The sequence below is a fragment of the Vanellus vanellus genome (genome assembly GCF_965231255.1).
Source record: "Vanellus vanellus genome assembly, chromosome: 4".
NCBI classification, from domain to species: Eukaryota; Metazoa; Chordata; class Aves; order Charadriiformes; family Charadriidae; genus Vanellus; species Vanellus vanellus.
Window position 1 is genome coordinate 19,714,101 of NC_138909.1, and position 21,284 is coordinate 19,735,384.

The 21,284-nt window shown below is 44.4% G+C and overlaps 1 protein-coding gene across 1 annotated transcript; it reads right to left on the minus strand.

Annotated features, from left to right (window-relative positions):
• Nucleotides 1-12,022: 12,022 nt before the first annotated feature.
• LOC309671266 (kelch-like protein 8) lies at nucleotides 12,023-21,284 on the minus strand (the record flags this gene model as incomplete). Its single annotated transcript, XM_082482472.1, has 6 exons — nucleotides 12,023-12,218; nucleotides 14,272-14,390; nucleotides 15,583-15,719; nucleotides 16,427-16,613; nucleotides 19,184-19,726; nucleotides 21,069-21,284. 6 exons carry the CDS (start codon nucleotides 21,282-21,284, stop codon nucleotides 12,023-12,025), a joined length of 1,398 nt encoding a protein of 465 aa, XP_082338598.1.

Sequence of the window (21,284 nt, forward strand, 5' to 3'; positions counted from 1 at the left end):
TCCTTGTCCGGTTGCTTATTGTCGCTTCAATGGGTGGGGGTGGACAGCTGTACTGGGTCACCGTGGTTGCTTGGACATCGTTCTGAGTCTGAGAGGTTACATGGGGAGGAATCGCTTCTGTTTACGTGGCTGAATGTGGAACATAAGACAAATGTTGCGTTTGGATATTTGCCTGCAACCATTGCTGGTCTCGGTGAATATCTAAGAGCAGGATTTGGTACCAAAGTAGGGCATCCTTCATGTGGGAGATAACTCACTTGCTCTTTCTCAACCAAACTACAGCATGGGCCCAGCAACTTAGAAATCTGCAACTTAGACCACTGGGATCCTGCCTTAGTCTTCCCGCACCTTCAAGGGACTGTCCTTTTATGTTCACTTTATTAAAAGCCATAGTGCATTTCAGGGATAAGCTGTCCTAACCAGTGGAAGAAAGGTCCATGTCCTCCCCCTCCCCGTTTTACCTATCAAACTTCACTTGTGCTCCTTCTCCCTGGGGGAGAGACTGCTCTGAGTAAGCCAGGGACAGAGAGGGGCTCAGCATTAACTGTTTTGTTCTCAGGAAGCGCAGGGATGGCCAGCTGGCCTGAAGTCTTGATGTGCACTTTGGAGCTCAATTCCAGACTATAGGGTCGATACCTTCTTCTGACTTTATCTTCCATCAAAGCTATTCTTAGGATCACCAGCTGAGGGGGAGGAGAGAAAGAAAAAAGCTTTATTGAACCTGAAAACCTCTGTCGGAGTCTGCCAGAACCGTAGCAGAGTGTTAGGGGTAAGCGTAAGGTGAAGCAGGGACATGAGTGTGTCCCCCCCCCAGTACTTTCACTTGCATACACCCACCTCTCTCCTTGCTGCCAGGCCGGGTTCCCAACGGAGAGCCACTTGCTCACAGCTTGCCTGCCCCAGGGGGACCTGCTGCAACCCGCGAGGCAGGGTGTGCAACTGCTCCTGTCCTACCTCCAACTCGGTGCAGCCCGCGGGTGCACCAGGTCCTGTCCTCACCTGCCCTTTGGTCAATTTGCTGCCCAGATAGTGATAATCTGTTGTCCTGATCCTAGGAAAGCAAATGCAAGGGTGTCGGGCAAGCAAAGTTGGTAAGAAGACACCCGGTGAAGGCAGATGAACTATTGGCATTTGCTTCTTTACGGTTGGGAAAAGGCAGCATGCGCTCTGCTACCATGTGGAGGCGGTTGTGCAAGGGCTGCTCCCAGTCCCAGGGCAAATTCCCATGGGCTTCGGAGGAAAGGAGATCACGGGCAGTTCGTGTCAAAGGCATGTGGGGGTTATTTGGAGGCTCTCATTTCAAAAGCGATCTGTGGAAGCATCAATACCAAGCTACATAGCAGGAAGCTATGTTTTGTTTCAGGTCATGGAGAAGACTGTATAAATAATAGGTAATTTTTAAAAAGCCATCATATTTCAACCTTGAGCCAGGTCAGAGGCCTGCAAAGGGTTAGGAAAGATGCTCATTGTTTTCACTTGGGCCTGTTCAGGCCTTTAAAAAAAAAAAAACCACAAACCAAAACATAGCAGTGGAGGAAATAGCATTTGCCATTAGGAAAGAAAACCATGAATCCAAGAAAAAACAGCGGTGGTAGTTGAGTCCCAGAAGGAGAGGAGGCAGCTATGGTGGCAAAGCTGCATCATTTCCATGCAATATTTACTTAGAAGAAATAATACACGTGTTGAAATTGTCAAATGTTCTATTTTTAAGATGCCATTTATTTAATAGCTGAAAGCCCCACTTACATGGAGATGAAGATTTCTTCTGTAACAGGAAGTCAAAAGTCTGACTGCAATGTCCTTGTTTTTGGTTTTGTCCTCTCCCCTCCCTCTTGGTTCCCATTATAAATCTGTACACCTTAAGCTTATTTGGGGGATGTATGTCCCTCTTGTTAATAACTTTTTTCCTGCCCTGTGTGTGATGGAGTTTCCGAAATGGTTGATTCATTCATCTGGGGAAATAAACAATAAATGAAGTAGCCTGTGTTATGAGTTGTTGCAAGAGTCCTCGTGTTCTCAGCTTTTTGTAGAGAAATTGTAATTTGCCTTTTCTCTCGGAATGGTCTTAGTGTTTCCCTTCTGAACGAGGTTTAAGGATGAATTTCTATACAAGAAATGTCTGTTTCAATTGCTCCCCTGTTTATCGCCCCTTGTCCTTTCCTTTAGGAACAAGAATGGGTGCAAATCTAGATGCTCAGAGTGGCAGGAGGATCACGCCTCAAGACATCTGCCTCCTGTCCTCCCGAAAGGGATTCAGGGAAGATTGTGCTGGGGTCAGCTTCTGAGAGCTGCCAGAGCCTGGCTCTGAGCACTCGCTGACCGGAAAATCCCACGGGTTGGTTTCATGCAGTTGAACAAGTTAAATAAGAAAAGAAGGAGACAGGGCACACAAATGGCAGTTGAAGCGTGCTGCTTTGCGTGTGCCACAAAGGTGTTGCAGGGCACAGTGCTGGGAGGAAGGTCTGCTCAAGTTGAGTTCATGGATACGTTTCTGAAGTGCTGCAAGGAGGATTCACCTCAGGGAATCCCACAGGATTTCATGCCCCATGGTAGCTCTGCTTCTCATTGGTTAAGCAGGGTGGTCTCTTTGCAATGGCCTTACTCTTGTTTGGGGCTTTTCCCACTTTTTGTTTTATGTCGGGCAATGTAACTGTTCTTGGAAGAATGGTTTTTGCATCTCTCTGTGCACGATTGTGCTAAAATTCATGCATATCATTCAGGTCCTTTCTGCAATAGGCATTGCACCTAAGATGGTTGCTAATAATGGATGTGGTTTTCTAATGTAGTAAATTGTAGGGTATACTGAAACCTGTTTTAATACCCACTAGATATGTTGCTGTTACAGATGTATATAGCAATGTAGACTTTTTTTGGTCGATGCACTTTTTCACTGCACGCTTAAAATCCCAATGGCAAAATTGGAATTGAAGTATGAATAAAAGGAAAAAATACCTAGTTAGTTAAAAAACAAAACAAAAACAAACCGAAATGTACCCAGATGAGCATCTGCTGGGATTTTTACCTACAGACTAGACAGGAGGAGCTCGGTGGCGTGTTTGCTCAGGCGAGGTGGGACTGGGACTCGATTCACTGCCATCAATTAGTGTTTCAAGTGGCATGAAACCAGGTCAGCCCCAGGCTGATTAAAAGGTGCGTGGAGGGTAAGAAAAGAGGACGGGAAGATAGCTTGTGGTTGTGGACGTATGTATGTGGATTAAGCATCTGTGAATTTTGTTCTGGTTTCGGTGGGTCGTGAGGGGTAATTGGACACGAGCTGTCCTGTCTGCCGGCCAGGGTGGAGCTGGTTTTCCTGTGTCGCTCTCATCCTCTGTCCCACCATTTCCTACCCCCTTGTGCCCCAAAAAGTATGTTTCACACACTCCTTGCTTGAGGCAAAAGCAAGGAGGGTTAGTTTTGGAGGTGGGAATGGAGATGGGGAGTGGAAGGAGGGATGCAGAGGAAGGGCGTGCGATGTGCCAGCAGGGAGGTCATCCAAAAGCCAGGGAGTGAGAAGGGGGAGCAGGAGGCCATGGGGCTGCAGCAGGTTTTGACCATCCTGCTCATCTTTCTGCCCTGGGGCAGCGCCCCCCCTTGGCTAAAAGGGTCAAAAATATTTTGGGGTGGTTTTCCAAGAATATTTTGTTGTTGTTTGGTTATTTATTGAGCCTTTATTGACCAAACCTAATTTTGCAACTGTGTTTAAGTTGAGGTTTGTTATACGTTATAGATTAGCTTGCTTTCTCTCTTTGGCTTGGCTTACCCTTTTCAAAGGCAAATGTTATTTTTGGCAGTTTCTCAGCCCTATGCTGCTCTCCAAACACTAAAATAGCCCATTGGCAGCCTGTGCTTTCTTTATATTAATTGCACTTTTACTGACCCCCGTCACTACCCAAAACCAACAGTGTTCCTGGGCCATCATCAGCATTTCTGAATGTGTTTCTGTAAACTTTGCGTTCCTGAAACAAGGACTCGTGCATGTTACAATGGCAGCGTGCGATCACTGCTGGTTTGCGATGTGTTTTGTCAAGGTACAGGGTTCCTGGAATTCCCGGTGGGTTTTTCTCCTCTCCTACTCAGTATTGCTGAACTTAAGGTTTTCTTTGGGTCCAGCATTTCCTATCATAGCAATACAGCAATGTTGTCCGCTTCTGTTGAGCCAGCCAAACTGCATCCCAACCGATAGCTTTTTTCTGTTCTCTTTCAATAGTTGAAGCCGTGTATCAGCCCGTATGTGGTCTGTGGCAGCTGAAAGGTATTTCTGAAAGTTGCTCCAATCTGTGCAATTTTTTGCTTGTTACACGTGAGGTGCAGCAGGCTCTGAACTTGCTCATGAGCTTTCCTCGCTGTTCAGAGAAGAGCTAGTTAGGCTTTTGCTTTGTCTTATTTTTCCGGAGGGCGTTGGGAGAGAGAGTTGAGCAAGATGCAATCTGCAAAGCAGAGCAGGAGCTGAAGGTTTTGTGGGTGGTGTTTTCTTTGCGATGTGAATGTGTACGGTAGTGCGGTGGGCGCTGGCAGGACTCGTGTCATCAGGTCTCTGGGCAGTACGTGAATTGTGGCATGCTGGTCAAGCCACTGCCCGTCTGTTCAGCTGCCAGCCTTGCATTTCTGGGTCATTTCTGTGGGATTTCTATTTCAACTGTTACCATACAGGGTTGGGTTTTTTCTTTTTTCACCCCGCTTTAGGCATCATCTTAGAGTGTAAATAAAACTGCAATTCTCAGTGAGAATGTCCTTAAAAAGTAACTGTCAGATTTCCTGAGCACAGGATGAAAAAGATAAAAATCAGATGTGTGATACAGCTTAAAAAAAAAAAAAATCTCCAAAGATACTGTGCCACCAATCTTTTGTTTGTCTTCTGTATTAAGGATGAATTGCTGCGTGTGTGTGTGTATGTATATATAAAATTAAAATATGAATTTTGACTTGTTTGTCTTCAAGTTCTTCAGATGAAAGAGATGTTGGTCAAAATTGTAAAGACGAAATTAAAAGCGAGCTGCCTGGGGGAGGGGGTGTTTCTTGTTTTGCTGAGATGTCTCGCCCTCCTCTGTGCTCTGCTCACGCACAGTTGCACAAGCACAGCCCCTGGGTGCAGCTTTGCTCGGAGGCGAGGGCTGGTGTGGCCATGCAATTTGTGATCATGCCACGCATCTTCCTTGGTATGCAGTTGCATTTCTTAAAATATTCGACAGCACAAACTTGTCACTGCCTTCACCTCATTGCCGCTTTTTTGAGGGAAGATATCAAAATGTTGCATTTCAGGTTTTTTAACCTTGAAGTTTGAAATTTGGGTGTTCATCCTGATGAGACCGTGATGATGGGATTCATTTTTGTAAGTACTACTCTGGCAAAATATTCAAGCGTGTTTCCAAATCCCATTTATTTTGCCTGAGTGTGGGGTATGTTTTACTGGCACAAGTGTCTTCAGAAGCTCTAGATACCTGGTACGTATGTATTTTCCTTTTTTTCTCTCCTCTAATGGTACATGCGTAGTAGTCCGATGCTGCCCTCTGTCTTTTGGTTTATAACCCGAAAAAGAAAACAGAATTAGTCTTTTGTTTTACTGGTGCCTTTTGTCTGACAGCTTTGACCTTCTTTCGGTGAGGAAGACTTTAATTAAGGGCAGTAACTAACCTTCTGCTAAAGCCCAGTCATCAGTAGGTGTGAATCAGCAGCACATGAGTGCAGGGGGATGAATCTCAGCATAACCCCAAGGGGTTGGAGATAGCAGTGCCCCAGCTAACAACTTCAGCAGGGCTGGGCTGTGTGTTTCTGTGGCCACTGGCTTTACAGAGCAGGGCAAGTGTATGCTCACATCAGCTTTCCTTTTTCCCCTCTGAGAGGCTGTGGTGGAGGGAGTGTCGGCACGCCTTGGAGCAGCATTGTTGGCATGCCTTGGAGCAGCGTTGGTGCCAAGGTGAAATGGGCTTTGTCTGAAAGCCAAAGTGCGTGTGTGTGCAGGCGTTGCAAGGAGGAAAAGAGAGTGTGTGGAGCCAGAGGGGCTGGCCCCTGGGGAAGCGTGAACTCGTAGATCTTTGGCGGTAATTAGATAAGATGGATTATGGTTAGCTGGTGTAGGGGTGCTCCAGCAACCCACATCAGGTGTGGAGTGATTAAAAAGCAAGGAAACCAGCCTGGGGGGAAGCAGACCAAGGTGTGAGTTGCTGGGAAAGAAGCGGTGAGAGAGAGAGAGAGGCATGGCAGTCTCTCGGAGGTAAAAGGGAGACCTTGGGAACCAAATGGGAGTAGCGAGAGCAGCTAGGATGTCCACTGAGGACAGGAAGAAAGAAGGGCTCTTTGGCTCTGCTTTTCCATTCCTGTCCTTTCTGTCCTGCATTCACCAAGATTTTGGCTGGGGAGCTGGCACCTGCTTGGACAAAAGAAAAGTGAGAAGCAGGAGGAGAAAGTTGCCATGTGGCTTAACGTGCAATGACAATGTGACATCTAAATGCACTGATATTGGCAGCTGTAATGTGCTGTTTGTTTCATCTGGCGGCTGTTCATTTGGAGATCTGACTTGGACTGTGTCAGGACAGTTCACGGCTTTGCAATTACTTTCTTCCAGCAGCCCGTGCTGAGTTAGGTGTACTGAAAATGTGTGTAGGGGAAGATAATTTGCTTACGATTCTTGGCCCAAGTTAAGTCTTACCCATCAAGCAAATAAGGACACAAAAATGTTTCTCGTTGGCTATCGAACCAGAGCCAAGCCTCGCCGCCACTCCCAGGAATGGCTGTAGCTGTGTACTTGCAAGCTTAGACTATTAATTTTCAAGACCGTTAATTTAATAAGCATCAGAGAAATTATCCTGTGGGACGCTGCCAGGTAGCAGGGGCGCTTCAGAAGTCAGGCAGGCAGCCGTAGCCACGCACGCGTGCATTCTCTTCATCACAGCCCAGTGTACATGTGTCTTATTATCTCTGTCAGGACGCTGGCTGCCGCACCACCTGATGTAGGTTGTGTGCACTCATTGAAAGATTGAGTCACCATTTCAGTGCAAAACTTATGGCAGGTGTGTATCTGCATGGGCTTTTTGCTTGAAGTGATGGAACACGATAATCCCTGCAGACCAGACGAGTCAGATGGCAGAAATTACAAAGCTGCCTGTTGACTTTTTGTGTGTGTGTGTGTGTGCTGGAACATGTTGAAAATGAAACTGGAATCCAAGGAATTGCGTTAAAATGCCGTGAAGTGGCAGCAACACCAACCATGCTGACAGAGCCAGGAAAGAATTACAAATATAAGGTTCATCTCCTGGCTAAGAGTGCTTTATTTGCTGCCAGTTCCAGTCAAGAGAACATGCAAAGGTTCAGAAAATAAATACAGATGTGGTAAAAGCAGCCAGCAAAAAAATTTAAGTGGAGCGTCTGGAATAGAGTACTTGGGTTTGCAGAAATGTGCACTGCAGCGGTGTTCAAAATAGTTTTAAAAGCAGTTTCAGCCTAAATGAAGATAGAAAGCCCCATTTAACTGTGGGACTAATATGGAGTTACGGACTTTCCAAGCATTTGTTCTACTTAAGCTTGACCAGGTTAATTGGCTGAATTTTTATCACCCGATGACAACTTATTTGTAAAATGGGTCCCCGTGTCATTTGGTGTCGCAGCCGTGGTCCCATCACACAAGATCAGACGGCGCATCCTGCAGCAGTCTCAGCAGACGGAGCAGACAGGCAGCAAACGAGGGAAACACAACCGCTTCTGTTTCTCATTGTGGTTCAGGGCGGTTACGTTGGGCTGGAGTAGATGGTTTTGCCTGTTGACAGGAATTTTCTCATGCAGCTCATTTCTAACTCCTATAAGAGGTGGAATCACTCCAGAGTCAAAATGTTGTTGCAAGTGGCGGTGAGACACAGAACTGAGGTCATGCAGTTGGGATGCAGGAAGGCATCCCGACTTTAGGGAAGTGCATACACAAGCTCAGAGCAGCAAAGTAATCTCATAAAATTTCCTGGGGCTTTGACAGTCTTACTGCTGCTGGATTGTCTGCATCTCTCTTGCTGGCACTTGAATGCAGTCGGATTGAGCACAGAGTGCTGGTTTCAGAGCCTGCTGCAAGTCATGCTGGTGGCAACTGTGCTTTTATTTAATTACCTTCCCACTGCTCTAAAAAAAGTGTCTTACCAAGACAAGGAGCAAGAAAAGTTCCTGGGTTCTGATGAGTAAATTGTGCCTGATGTGTTCAGTCTCCCTACGTGCGTGCATGCTGCGAGGGTTAAGAACGCTGACGCTGGAATAACTGCCTCCGGATCCCACTGTAGGTGAAAGCAGATCCTGGAGACAGACACGGGATCCCTCCAGCGCCTGGCTGGCATCCTTGTTACCTCCTGCTTCCCTGCAGCAGCCCGAGGCAGTGGGTTGGTTGCCTGTTGGTTGTGCTGCGTAAACACAGGGTGCGCGCAAACCCTCTGCGAACGCTTGGTTGGTTGCAGGGCTGCATCCCCCTCTACAGGCAGACGTTTCGGTGAAATAATTTTCTCTCCACCCCTGTTCAAACAGGCGGAAATAGTCTTTCCGATGGGATTAAGAGTGCATGCGTGTATTTTGTTTATGGTTTAAAATATGCAAGTAGCACATGCGTTGCCTTCTAAAGTCTTCTGTCCACGTCTGAATGTTTTAGCAGTTTTGCTGCAAGCGTGGCTCTCTTAGGAATGAGATGGCTTTGGGGAACGGCAATATTAAAAAGTAATCAAAGCTGTGAAAGTATAACCAAATTCTCACAACCCTCTTTGAATGTAAACAATAAGGTATGAATTTAAGATTATTTTGAGAAGACATAATTTACAAAATTGAAATAAACACGAAGACATGCAAGATCCTTGCATCATCATGGTGTTATGGTGTGTCCTGAAAAAAATACAATCAGAAATTACTATTTGAATGTAGCAAACGGAATCCTGACTTAAAGAGAAATCTTTGTCTTTGTATTGATCCTCCATACGTAAAAGTGCTCAGACTAAAATGTCCTGAAGACAAACACAACGTGTGGCCCTTGGCAGCCGTACGGTTTGGAAGGAATTGGGAAGCCACAGTCCCAAGTCCTGAGGTGAGGAGCAGCGGCGTGCGTGAAGGCTGCTGTGAGGCAGCAGGAGAGCTGAGATGGGAGGCGACATGTCCCAGAAGCTGGGGCGGCAGCAGGGTGACCCGTAAGCACTGGCTGCGCACCAGTGTGACTGGAGATACAGGGCCAAGGGGGCTGGTCGGGAGTGGTCGAGTCTGGTCTTGCTCCTCCCAGAAACCCATGACGGTGTTCAAATCAGCAGGCTGGAAACTTGGACGTGAGTAACTGTGACCGCACTTGATTCTTGCAAACTGATTTTTTCTATGTGTTTAAAGGATGTTCTAACGGACATCTTTGGGTTCATGATTTTTATGGGTCAGTTCAAGGCTTTTAGGTGCAGGAAAAACATTAACAGAAGCAGTAACAATTTGGGATTCGGGATCATTTGGGATCAGAAGTTGCATCTAAACATGATGCACGATTTCCTGAGCTTGGATGTTTAAATACTTTGCTATAGCAAATCCCGAGTTTAGTTGTAAATTAGACGATGCGGTGGGAGTTAGGGCCTGCTGCCACTGGAGGGCTGCCTCACCACGGGGAGCCAGGGTGGGCTACATTCTCCCCTCAGCCTTGGGGGGGTGGGGTACTTCTTTGTCATCATTATCCTGTTGCCAGTAAGAAGAAAAACGAGTTTGCTGGTGTTAAATTACGAGGGCTTTATATGCAGGTAAGTCATTACTTTGTTGCCACAGTAATCCTACGCTTTTTTAAATTTTTGATATTTTGACATCGTTATCACATTTCCTGCAATAATGTTTCTAAAAACAGTTCTGCACAAAATATTTGTAGTTCTGGTGCTATCTAAGATTAATAACGTGGGCAGCACTATACTGGCAAGAGGGTTGTTCCTTGTAAATCTTTTCTGCAGTTTTCCCGCCAGCCCTTAACAATACGCCTCGGAAGCCCGAGCACAAATAATGTTGGGGGGGAGGGTTGCGTACGAATTGAACTACAAGAGAAGTGTCTGTCTTACAATCGTGTTCAGCCCTAGTGCCACTTGATTTCCAGCTATGGGGTTGACAGCAGAGCTCCTCCCACACCGCAGGGAATCCCACTGCATTTGCTGTAACCTTATTTCCCTGCTGAACACGCACGTCTCCCTTTGGTGCCTGGAAGGCGACGGCTGTCAGTGTGGTCCGGATGCGTGTGAGTTATTCACAGGCTGCACCCTTGGGTGCTAGCACTTTCCCATCAAGAGGAGAAAAGTATCAACTGGCACACAGCACCCCCAGGCAGCTTGGTTTCACAGTCAGTACTACTTTGTGGAAAATCTTCCCCCCACTCCCCCTCAAGTTTTAGTGTTATCCAGGACATCCATAGAAAAACGTGTTTGTTTCCAGAGAGGGAACCTGCACCTCTTGGTTCCAGCCCTCCTAGCCAGGTCAAGAGCCACAACGGTGTCAACATCCTTGCCGGGGGGCAAGGGCAGGAGCAGGGTGGTATGGTTTGCAGCCGTAACGCAGGATTTTCTCTGCTGACAAAGGCTTCCGGTTGGGAATTATACTCTGCAGAAACCAAAAAAGACTCATTGTTTTAACCTTTCCCCACAATAGCATGCTCCAGTCATGCTAGAAACAAGGTGCTTTGAAGTACAAATGTTTTATTGCAATGTTTCATTATTTACAGTACCGTCCACTTTGTCCCTGGGTGCTACCAAAGTGCAAAGCCATTTGAAACAGAAAAGCTAAATGATAGTAACTCAACAGCGAAACGTGATTGTACCTTATGGTCGTACTGCCCTGCCTCTTCCCTGGTACTGCGTGCAGAGAAGTTTGCTGCTCTCCCTCGTCACTTGGAACAAACTTTGGTCACAAAGGATTGTCAGTTGTCGGTCTGTTCGCGGTGATGCAGGAACAGCAATGTGCAGTCTTTCCAGCTGGACGTTACTTGGAATACAGGGCTTCTGAATGTGTAGCAACAGAACCTTGTACACAACACTGTCAAGTTCATATTTCAATTTTTCGTGTAAGTACTGGTTTATTTCCAATTCTTTTTGTTGCTGATTCTCTTTGGCTTATAGAAGCTTTAAGTCATCTGTTTTGAGGCTTAACTATCTTAAAAGAGCCTGTACCTCTAGAATTACCACTGAGTTGCTACTGGCTACTGAAAATGGACATGTCATCTCCTAGAACTGCATTTAAAGGTCTTTACAGAATACTGCAACTTTTACCGTACGTTTCCATTTTGTATAAAAATGGTGACTCGGACACCTCTGAAGCTGACATTTTCACACACTGCCATCTTAAAGTAGGACAAATTACACTCGTTACTTCAGGAATGACCTCTCAACAGAAACTTGCCTTTGGGGGGGTAGTTACTACAAATTTTATTTGAAGACTTGAGAATCCCAGTATTCTAGTGGGTAAGCTCAGGTCAAGAATCTTTTCAGCTTTCTAACGAGTATATTAGCTTGAGAAAGTACATTGAAAGACAGGTTTCAGACCAAGTACCTGCTATTTCCACTGCTGCCAGCAGTCCCTTCGGACATGGGCAGTGAACTTCTCTGCTCCACTTCTCTTAGTGTGCAACAGGGATGTCGTTACCTTCTAAAACTTGAGACGCTTTGTGTTACAAAGCTCTTACACAATTAGGAAATGTTTAAGACTACATTCCCGAAAATAAGTTACATTAAATGGCACTCGAGTCCTTCAGAAAATGCGTAGCAGGGCTGTTGGGTAAGGCTCAGCAGTACTAACTGCTGCTCTCTCTCCTCACCCCATGCCTGGTTTACAGTTCAATAATGAGTCCCTGTACCAGTTGCCTCAAATGATTCTGAAATTACAGCTTCTCAAAAATAGGCAGTTCAGTTTGATCTGAGTATTATCCTAAATATCCTCATCTTTTGCACAGCTCAGTAGGATTTTGATGACCAGAGGTGCTAAGACCTACCAGCTGCATTTTGTTCAAAATCCTGTGTTCTGCCTTGTAAAAGCAGATGGGAAAAGCAGTTCAGTTCCTCAGATGGCCTCAACTTGGGAGGAAACAGTCACTTACCACAAGGGCTACGGAGCCAACTCCTCCCCTGGGAGCGTTCATTGGGGCGACTGCACTCCATCGATCAGAATCAATGTCATATCTTTCCACATCACTGAAGCAAGTGTTGTCATCTAAACCTCCTATTGCGTAAATGGGGCCACCAAGGGAGGCAAGAGCAATTCCTCTCCTAAGAAAACCACAGGATCAACACCTCAGTGCAAGTCCTTAAGGAAAAGGAATGGGAAAGACACATCAAGTGCAATGTTACCTGACTGGTACCTGTTTCAAACTATGGGGGAAAAAGTAATGAAAATGTTAAAAGTGAAGTTTATAATAAATAATGACCAGTAACTGTGGCTGGCCCTCTGTACACCTGCATCAGTCTTGCAGCTTTATCCTGAAAGTCTTTCGTATGTTTGCATCCTCCCGTGAGAGGGGCTCTACAGTTTTATCTTGACTTCACCTCAGCTTTCCCAGGCACCTCTACGTTATTGTGTGATCCATGAACAGGACTGTTGCAGCTAGAATATTTCTAGACTGCAAAAAGACAAAGCTCCTGTTTAAAGAATAAAGGCAGGGGGATGCGGAATACTGTTTTGACTGAATGTCACCCAAGACCCAAGTCTTCTAATTACACGCTTAGATATATGAGGTTAGCTTAGCTATGTGATTTCTTGGTACTGAATTTTACGCCTCCTATTTTGTTTTATGGAGAACCAAAACCTGCTGGTTTTAACTTTGCTGGTATAGCTGCTGCTACAATCTGGGAATGATTTTTTTGGGGGGTGATATTAATACATATTAAAAGCAAGCCTGCGCTGGATATTAGATGAGTGAACTCTAGAAAGATTTAGTTACAATTTCTTCCATTCTCTTCTTTTTTATTAAGTCTGTGTTAAAATAGTTGTCAGATTTTTTTCTACTGAATCTACAATTATGAGAATACAATCAGTATTACAAAATGCAAAGTATGGTCTAGACTCATTAGAAGCATTAAGTTTCTGCTTTAAGTACCAAGACAGGTGATTCACCATTTCACTGAGAACATTCTTGCCTCATTACACAGAGGGCAGGTGCGAAGATACCAAGGCAGGAGCAAGGGATGCACAGTCTTTCTACAGAACACACACTGGGGAGATACCCTGACCTTATCTTGCATTGCCTCACCAGGTAACATAGATGGCATCAATGGTGGCAGTTTTTTCTCAACTAAGTATTCGGACACCATGTCCATGAATGGGAGGAATGGAGCGTAGCCAAGGCACAGCAGCCCTTCCATTTACCAAGGTACTGAGTAAGAAATGTCACAGAAATCTAGGGCTGATGTTTGCAGAGAATATGCCCTGTGGTGGTGGCAGTAGGGAGGAGTAAGAAGCTCCTTCTGGGAGTCTGGGTCTTTTACTTTGATTATGTCACAGCTACAAATAGCTTGAGGACTTAGCCGTGTTCAGTAGTTCACTCCTGCTTGTACATGATGCTTTTAGAAACAACAAATAACAAAACAGAATGTAGAATTCAAGAGGTTGATTTAAATGACAGCGGAAACAAAAAATTACCCATCTGTGACTCCTTAAAAGAATCCTAAATGTCAAAAGGCAAGAAAAAGCCTCAATCTGACTTTAAGTGTTTTAGTGCGTCTGGCCTTTTGTGGCAAAAACATAGGCAGCATGAAGGTTTCCTGGGCATGAAGAATTTCACTGTGCGTGTTCACTGGCAGTTATCTTGCTCATTCTTAAAAAGCGCAAAAAACCCACAGAAGTCTATCAGTTTCAAGTTCTTTATCGGGCATAGCAGAAATGCCCTAGATACGGGAATGTAAGCACAGCTGGAGTAGAAGAGCTCTCTGCTCCAGAAGCCAGGCCCCCAAGAAAGAAAAGAATAGTGACAAAAGAAAGCCAAAGTGTAAACGTAACCAATGTTACCAGCCAGGGCCTCTCCCTAGAGAGAGAGAGATATTATGCAGTTTTGCACTGAAATAGTATGTTACACACAACGTTGTGTTTCTGAAAATATGTGATGTATGCAAGTATGTGATGCAAATTTGTATTTGCTTTACAGCTAGTAAATAAAGGTGTTTGATAGCATAAAGCCCCAAAATAGGAAAAAAAAAAAAAAACAAACCCAAAACTAAAAATAGCACAGTTTGGAAACCCAAATAAAGACAGGACAGACATGGTGTTTTTCAGCGTCAGCAAGAAATTATTTATCACAAACTAGGACTTAAAATTTGGATCACGTACCTCTTTGTGTTCATTGATGCCTTCATCATCCACTTGTTTGTGAGAGGATCAAATACTTCCATGCTTCCTAAGTGTTCGTTTCCATCATGTCCACCTACTGCGTAGACTTTACCCGAAACACATATGCATCTTTTGATACAGAGATTGCTTGGCAACATTTCAGTTTTCATTTATGCAATATCCCTGCCTATGAGGAGACAACAAGCTCAAATAAAGGTTAAAGTCTTCAAATGTTTTCAATATCAAGATTTTAGTAAGTACAGACTTTATATTTTTATATGCTGTACTCAACCAGAGATCTGTTTCTAACTTGGACTTTTATACAAAGCTTGAGATATGTAGACAAAAAAATCTTCCCATCACTTGAGTACTGCAGGTCAGATCAGTTTTGGACATTTATATCAGTCTCTCCAGATTTACGGGGGCGGGGGAAATCTCTGTTCTGCTGCAGCAACACAGGAGCTACCGTTTACAAGGAGAAGTTGCATCATGGGTGCTAAGCTGCTCTGGACTGCACGGACCTGGTTTCAGAAGATGGAGACCCAAAAATAAAGGTAGGTCTGTTCTTGGAAGATTTATGGTCTTAGTGACTTGCCTGTATGGAGTTAAGTGTGAAGGGAGCTAGTATGAGTACTAGCAAATTCTCGGTGACTCTGCTGTGTAAGGCTATTTTTTTGTAAATGGGTTAAAAAAAAATTAAATCGCCTGTTAAGAGAAGAGGCTATGTACCGTTCATAGAATCATAGAATAGTTGGGGTTGGAAGGGACCTTTAAAAGGTCATCTAGTCCACCCCCCCTGCAATGAGCAGGGACATCTTCAACTAGACCAGGTTGCTCAGAGCCCTGTCCAACCTGACCCTGAGCGTTTCCAGGGATGGGGCATCTACAACCTCTCTGGGCAACCTGTTCCACCACCCTCATTGTAAAAAATGTCTCCTTATATCTGGTCTAAATCTTCCCTCTTTTAGTTTAAAACCATTACCCCTTGGCCTATTGCAACAGCCCCTATTAAAAAGTCTGTCCCCATCTTTCTTACAAGCTCCCTTTAAGTATTAAAAAGCTACAGTAAGGTCTCCCCAGAGCCTCTTGCAGGCTGAACCACCCCAACTCCCAGTTCACAGTAATATCTTTTCAGTAAGCATGCTCTCAGATTGTTTCAGAATCACAAACCCCTTCGTGGGGAAGAAGCCTTACTAAATTGAAGAATATCCAACAGGTAAGCCATTGGAAGACAGATTTATTTATTACAAGTACCGATTCCACCAAAAGGAGCAAACAAGTGCCTTTAGAATAGCATTACTGACCTCCCACAGAGATCACACCCACGTGCCTTCTCCTGCTGTTCATTTCAGGGCCGAAGAACCAGTTGTTCTTACTGATAGAGTAACATTCAATGCTGCGAAATGGGTCACCAGATCCACCTCTACCACCGACACAAAACAACACACCTGAAGAAGACAAAACAGGTTTCCAGAAAAATAGCAGGAAGATGGGGGATAAAGTTGTACAGCAGAGTGAACTGAAACTTATGTAGTTCGGGAGAAGTCATATTTCACTTCAGGGGGCACAGTCATTGCCCTGCGTAACTGGGTGCTGGATTTTGCCTTTGCTTGGCATGCTGTTATGGCAATTAACTATCTATGCTGATGCAAAAACAATGCATATTTTAAATATGCTTTTTGTGATTTTTTGCTCAGGGAGATCAACATTGTTAAATATAAAAATGTAAAAATTCGGATTTGCAGTCTAATATTCATCACTTGCTTTTGGTGTAGGTTAGCCAAAGAGTTTAAAAGTTAGCTCAACCTTCTCGTGCCAAAAGATAAGTGTCCACTGTTGTCGGTATAGCTGTGAGCATGCTGCCTGGTCACAACATACTTAACAGTTCTAGCTTTAATACAGATAGAGCCAATCAGGATAAATAAATAATGCTTTAAAGAAAGCAAATGACAGCTAAAGTTCTGCTAGGACAATGCAGCACACTAGCTAATTACCAGAGAGGTACACAACGGCTTTCCCAGTTTTGCATTAAGTCATTAACAACCATTTCTACCAAGCTACCTAACCCCTGCACAGAGCATTTCTACCAAGCTACCTAACCCTGCCTTTTCTCCACACCACTCCCTATGGGATAATCAGACACACATTTAATTACCAGCAGTCTGCTTCCTTGGTGTTGTGCGAATGGAGTACTCAAAGTCTGGCACTGCCCTGCTGCTCAGGTGAAGGTGGTAGTTTCTTGCTTCATCCAGCAAATCCCTACATTTTAGATTCTGCTTGACAATCTCTTCCTTTGCCACAACACCCATAAGGAAACAAATGGGCAAGAGAGGCAGCCGTACCTGACAGAAATGAACACAGTTGGAGTAACTGGCTGAACTGACTGAGTCTCACCATTTACAGTGACGCAAGCATAACAGATGGCAGCTTCTGAGCCAGCTGCCAGCCCCACGCTCTTCACTAAAAAGGGAGGCGTTCATACTTTTTTTCCAGAATAACAGCGATACGAACAGTTCTTTTTAGTGACAAACGTTTGCTACAACCCTTTGCATTTAAGCAGCGGTGGAGAACTGCCCCTTGGCCCAGGCTGAGCGGAGGAAGAAGTGCCGCTGCCTGTACTGCAACTGCACCTGCCTGATGTGATGCAGGCAGCATCCGTGACTGTACCAGGATAGCCCGTGTCAGGTTAGTCTGCTGAGGGGGGGAATTTTCAGCTCATTGCTATGCCAGTATAAGAGGGCTTTTGCTAGAATGGCTGATTTTCTTTGGGTGGCAAGTCAAAGAGGAAACACTATCAGCACGAACTAAGTGTCTGTCTATTAAGGAGGTATTGATAGTGCAGTAACACCTTTCTCTAGTGTGGACTTGACAGACTACAGGATTAAAAAAACCCCAACGTTGAGAGCTAATTGTTTCCTTCCCCAAATCCTTCCTGTGGTTCCCTAGCAGAGAGCTGGTGAGCAGGCTGAGGAAAGAAAGGCTCCTTCTGGGTAAGGCTATAGGTGGTCACTGCCCAGAGCAATCCCCAGCGACAGGGCACATCTGATATAAGGTCAGCCTCTCCAAGGCTGCCTTGAAATGTCTTCCTCCCCACAGTCACTTATTTCAGCAAACCCTTCATTTGTCCTTTTGAGAGAAACAGTGAGGAATATGAAGTACAATCGGGTGCAAAGGTGGGACAGGTGTTAGCAGGGGGGACTGAAGCAAACCAGCATCTGACTTCCTAAGGTTTGGAATCGATGCTGTCAGGCGCCTCCCAGTTAGCTCAGCAGCAATTGTGAAGTCCAGTATCTCCAGTGCTTCTCAGAGCAGCAAAAGGGTGCTGTTACATGGCTGACAAATGTCCCTGCCTTGAAGTAAGCAAGTGTTTCTACCAGTTCTTCCTTACCCGCTTGCTTTCAGTCCCACTTCTTCCTTTACTTTGGCCTGTCTTGGTTTTGGCCGATTAAAAGCACAGCCATAGCCCTGCTCATAGACTCATGAGGCAAGTGATGCGGTAAGAGCACAAGGCTGACAAATTCAGAACCTCATGATGACAGCGCAACCCCTAAGGCTGATTATGATGTGGATAATAACTATCGCGAAGCCCAGTCATGTTTTCTGCTAGCAATAATGTCCAAATCACCTGATGGCTCCGTATACTCTGGCAAATAACCCATATTTACAGGAAGGGGTTTACTTTTTCATTGTTTCATTCTAGACTGGTTACCATGAATAAAACAAAGATGTTAATCTCATCTACTTGTACACCTGGGTAATAATGAAGGTTTTTTTAAATCTCAAATTATATTGCCTATAAATTTAATTATAGTGTACTAAAGAAGGAATTTTTCTACCAAAACCATCATGCTAGTCTAGATGAAACTGAAAGTTTTGGGAAGACAGTTAATAAACAGTTGTGATCTTTTACCAGGAAAGGTGAAAAATGATGCATGAAGACAATGACAGCAGTGTTCTAGTGGGCCTCTCTTTACTCACATGATGCCAATATTAGCACTTCTGCTGAATGCAAAACATTCAAGCTGGAGTTCAGTGACAGCTGAAATGGCACAGTTGATCCTACCTGCTAAGATTCACAGGGCATTTTGCAGTGCACAGCATGTACCACCCTCCTCCCCAGCACAGGTTCTCTATACCTGTCTCAAATACTGTATTTTAAATTCCCATAATCAGCGCATACGGAGCTTGAATAACTGACGTACCTAACGCTTTGACAGGAGGAGGTCCGATGGGTGTTTAAATAAGTTCAGCTAAGTGACCTTTTGATACCCGTATGTGTTTCTTTCAGAAGCAGTGGACTCTCATCAAGTCTAGATCATTAAACTGCTAACTCCTACAGGTAACCAGCAGTGCTAGCCTAGTGAGCATTAAATGGTCTAGCATATGTTTCCTAGCCTGCTTATAGGGCTAACATGTCTTGGTCTTTTGTTAATTAAATATAGGAACATTCTAGAAGTAGCACAACTTGATATGACACATCTCCGTTACAGTTTTACTCTCCTAGACACGTAAAAAGCTCCTCAACAGCTTTGCTCTCTTTTCTTAAGTACAAACACTTACCAGCAAGGGAAGTGAGTGTTTCAGGCTGTAGTAGTATCAAACCAAGTGAAGTGATGGCTTTATGTACTCTACTATGTGTAAATCTAAGAATTTTCTGCTCTAACACAGATGCAGCTTTTTGTTGGCTCCCCACTCCCCAGCCACGAGCATGTAGTGAGTACTCATCTCACAAGAGAAACTGAAGAATATGACTTCTTCCTGATATTCTACTGTTAACTCACAACTGCGAATACCAGAGGAGGTGCCAACTGCCGAGAACAATTTTCATCATGAGATCTACCCAAGGACAAACAGTTGATTAGACAACAAAACCAGTGACAAGACAGGCACACGGCGCCTCAGCCTGCCCTACCTGTGCAAGTATTTCATCCAGCCACGTCGCATGATGCTGTGGATTGGCTAGCAGCCACTTGATAGCAGCGTTGTAAACTTGCTTTTCGTTTTCAGTATTCAGGTCACTGGAGGACAGGAGTTTATGGAGGTGCTGTGGTGACACACTCACAAAGTCTTCGCACTCCACCACTTCTGTAAAGTGTTCGCAAGCATACTGATCAGCCATGTCCATCAAGTCAATGCGGTTGTGACTCTCCGCAAATGCCCTGACTGCCAGGCAGTTGGAGGGATGGAAGTGCAGCTTCATGTATTCACAGCACGCCTTTGCTACCAGTTCCACCTGAAGAATGCAAGCAGCGTACAAGAGAGGCTGGACGTTATCCACTGTCAGAGTAATCCGGGAGGAGTACACAAACTTCACCAGGTCTTCTATTGCATCACCATCAAAGTCCCTGATCTCAATCAATGTCTGCTTGGCTTCAGCCATTTCCGAAAGAAACATGGCTCTAAAGTAAGGTATAATACAAGCTAGCACCAGGCAGGAGATAAGCTTTGGACCAACCTGAAAAAAAAGAAGAAAATAACCCTCAGTCTTTCACTGGAATGTCAGTTTTGGCTACGATAGGACGGACAGTTAAGCCGAAATAAGAATCCTGAACTCAATATGCATTGAGCTACTGTATTTTGTTCAAGCAAAATAACTCCATCTGCCCTGTACTTCTGACATCAGATCAACGTATCCCAAGCAGGTCTGAGTTGGAACTTGGTCACCAGAGTAGGGCAAGGCCGTAACACAAAGAAGCAATAGCACTGATGCACTGAACTTGCTTTTCTTTAAGAGGCGTGTCCTATTTCTTAAATGAAACATCCTTAGGAACCTTCTAGATGCATCTTGGAGACAGGAGGAGACTGCCAGGCACTTGTTTCTTTTATGTGTATTTCAGAGACTTTGCAGGGCGGGGAGGGCGTAAATTGTAAAGCGACATTTTTAGACAACCTAATTTAAACCTCTGGACTTTTACTAATGTTGAGGAATTTATAATTCTCTATATTAGCAGCAAATTCATGTAAAACGGCAGTAATAACAGGTATTACAGGGATTATTAAAAGTTACCAATCACTTCCAGATTTTTAGCAGTTGTTCAGCCACAAAAGATAGAGTATTCCCCATAAAGAGGAGGTATTTTTCATAATTCCGATCAGAAAGCACAAAACAAGCTTTTCACTTATAAAATTCTAGAATTCAACTATGTTAAGAGAATGTAGGTAGTGAAGGTAAAGGAACAATCCACTACTTATTTGCGTTACAGGAGTGCTTTCTTACAGCCTTTGTCATTCATCAGTCTGCGCTAACAAAGGGATGGCTGAGTTAAGCAACCGGTACTCCTGGCAGACTCAAATTACATCTTCATTTTCAGATGAAGGCGTTAAAGTGAGCGGTCTTGCAATGTAAAAATAAAAAAAGGGTGGGATATTAAATTATAAAGGATAATTTGGAGTTTTTTCTATCTCTGATTCAACACACAATTTCTCTACCCTTTTTAAAAGTGTGTGTTATCAACACAAGTGTAACCTGCCTGGTGAGCAGTAAGTCGAGGCTACAAGGAGCTGAAATTGCACAGTTACATACTGATCAACTGTGGGAACCTGCTTAGAAGGCAATTTGGGTGAGGTCGAAGTCATGCACGTCCTCTCTTGGACTGTTAGCATCTTAAATGTTTACATTTCTGTTGTAAACTTCCTAAATAAAAAAAAAAATACAAACACCTAGATAGAGATGCTTCAGATCCAACAGGTATTCTATGCTTTCCATACCCCTGCCCAAATTCACAGCCACCTCCAGCATACGTATTCATAGCTTAATCTTCAGGCTGTTAAATGCAATGGATGTGTGACAATATCTCCTTTAGTGTAACATCGCAGAGCTCTCCAGCTTCAAAGAACTGAAGGAGAGAGCTGTGAAAATCCTTCCAAGCCTCATTTGCTTCAAATACAAAGATGTCATCTTCACCGTCACTGTTGGAAGACCTAGGCTGCTGCTGCTGCTGCTGTTGCTGCCGCTTTTTTCCCTTTATCAGATGTTGTTTTGCCTGCTCTGGAACCATGGATTCTGAAGCCAT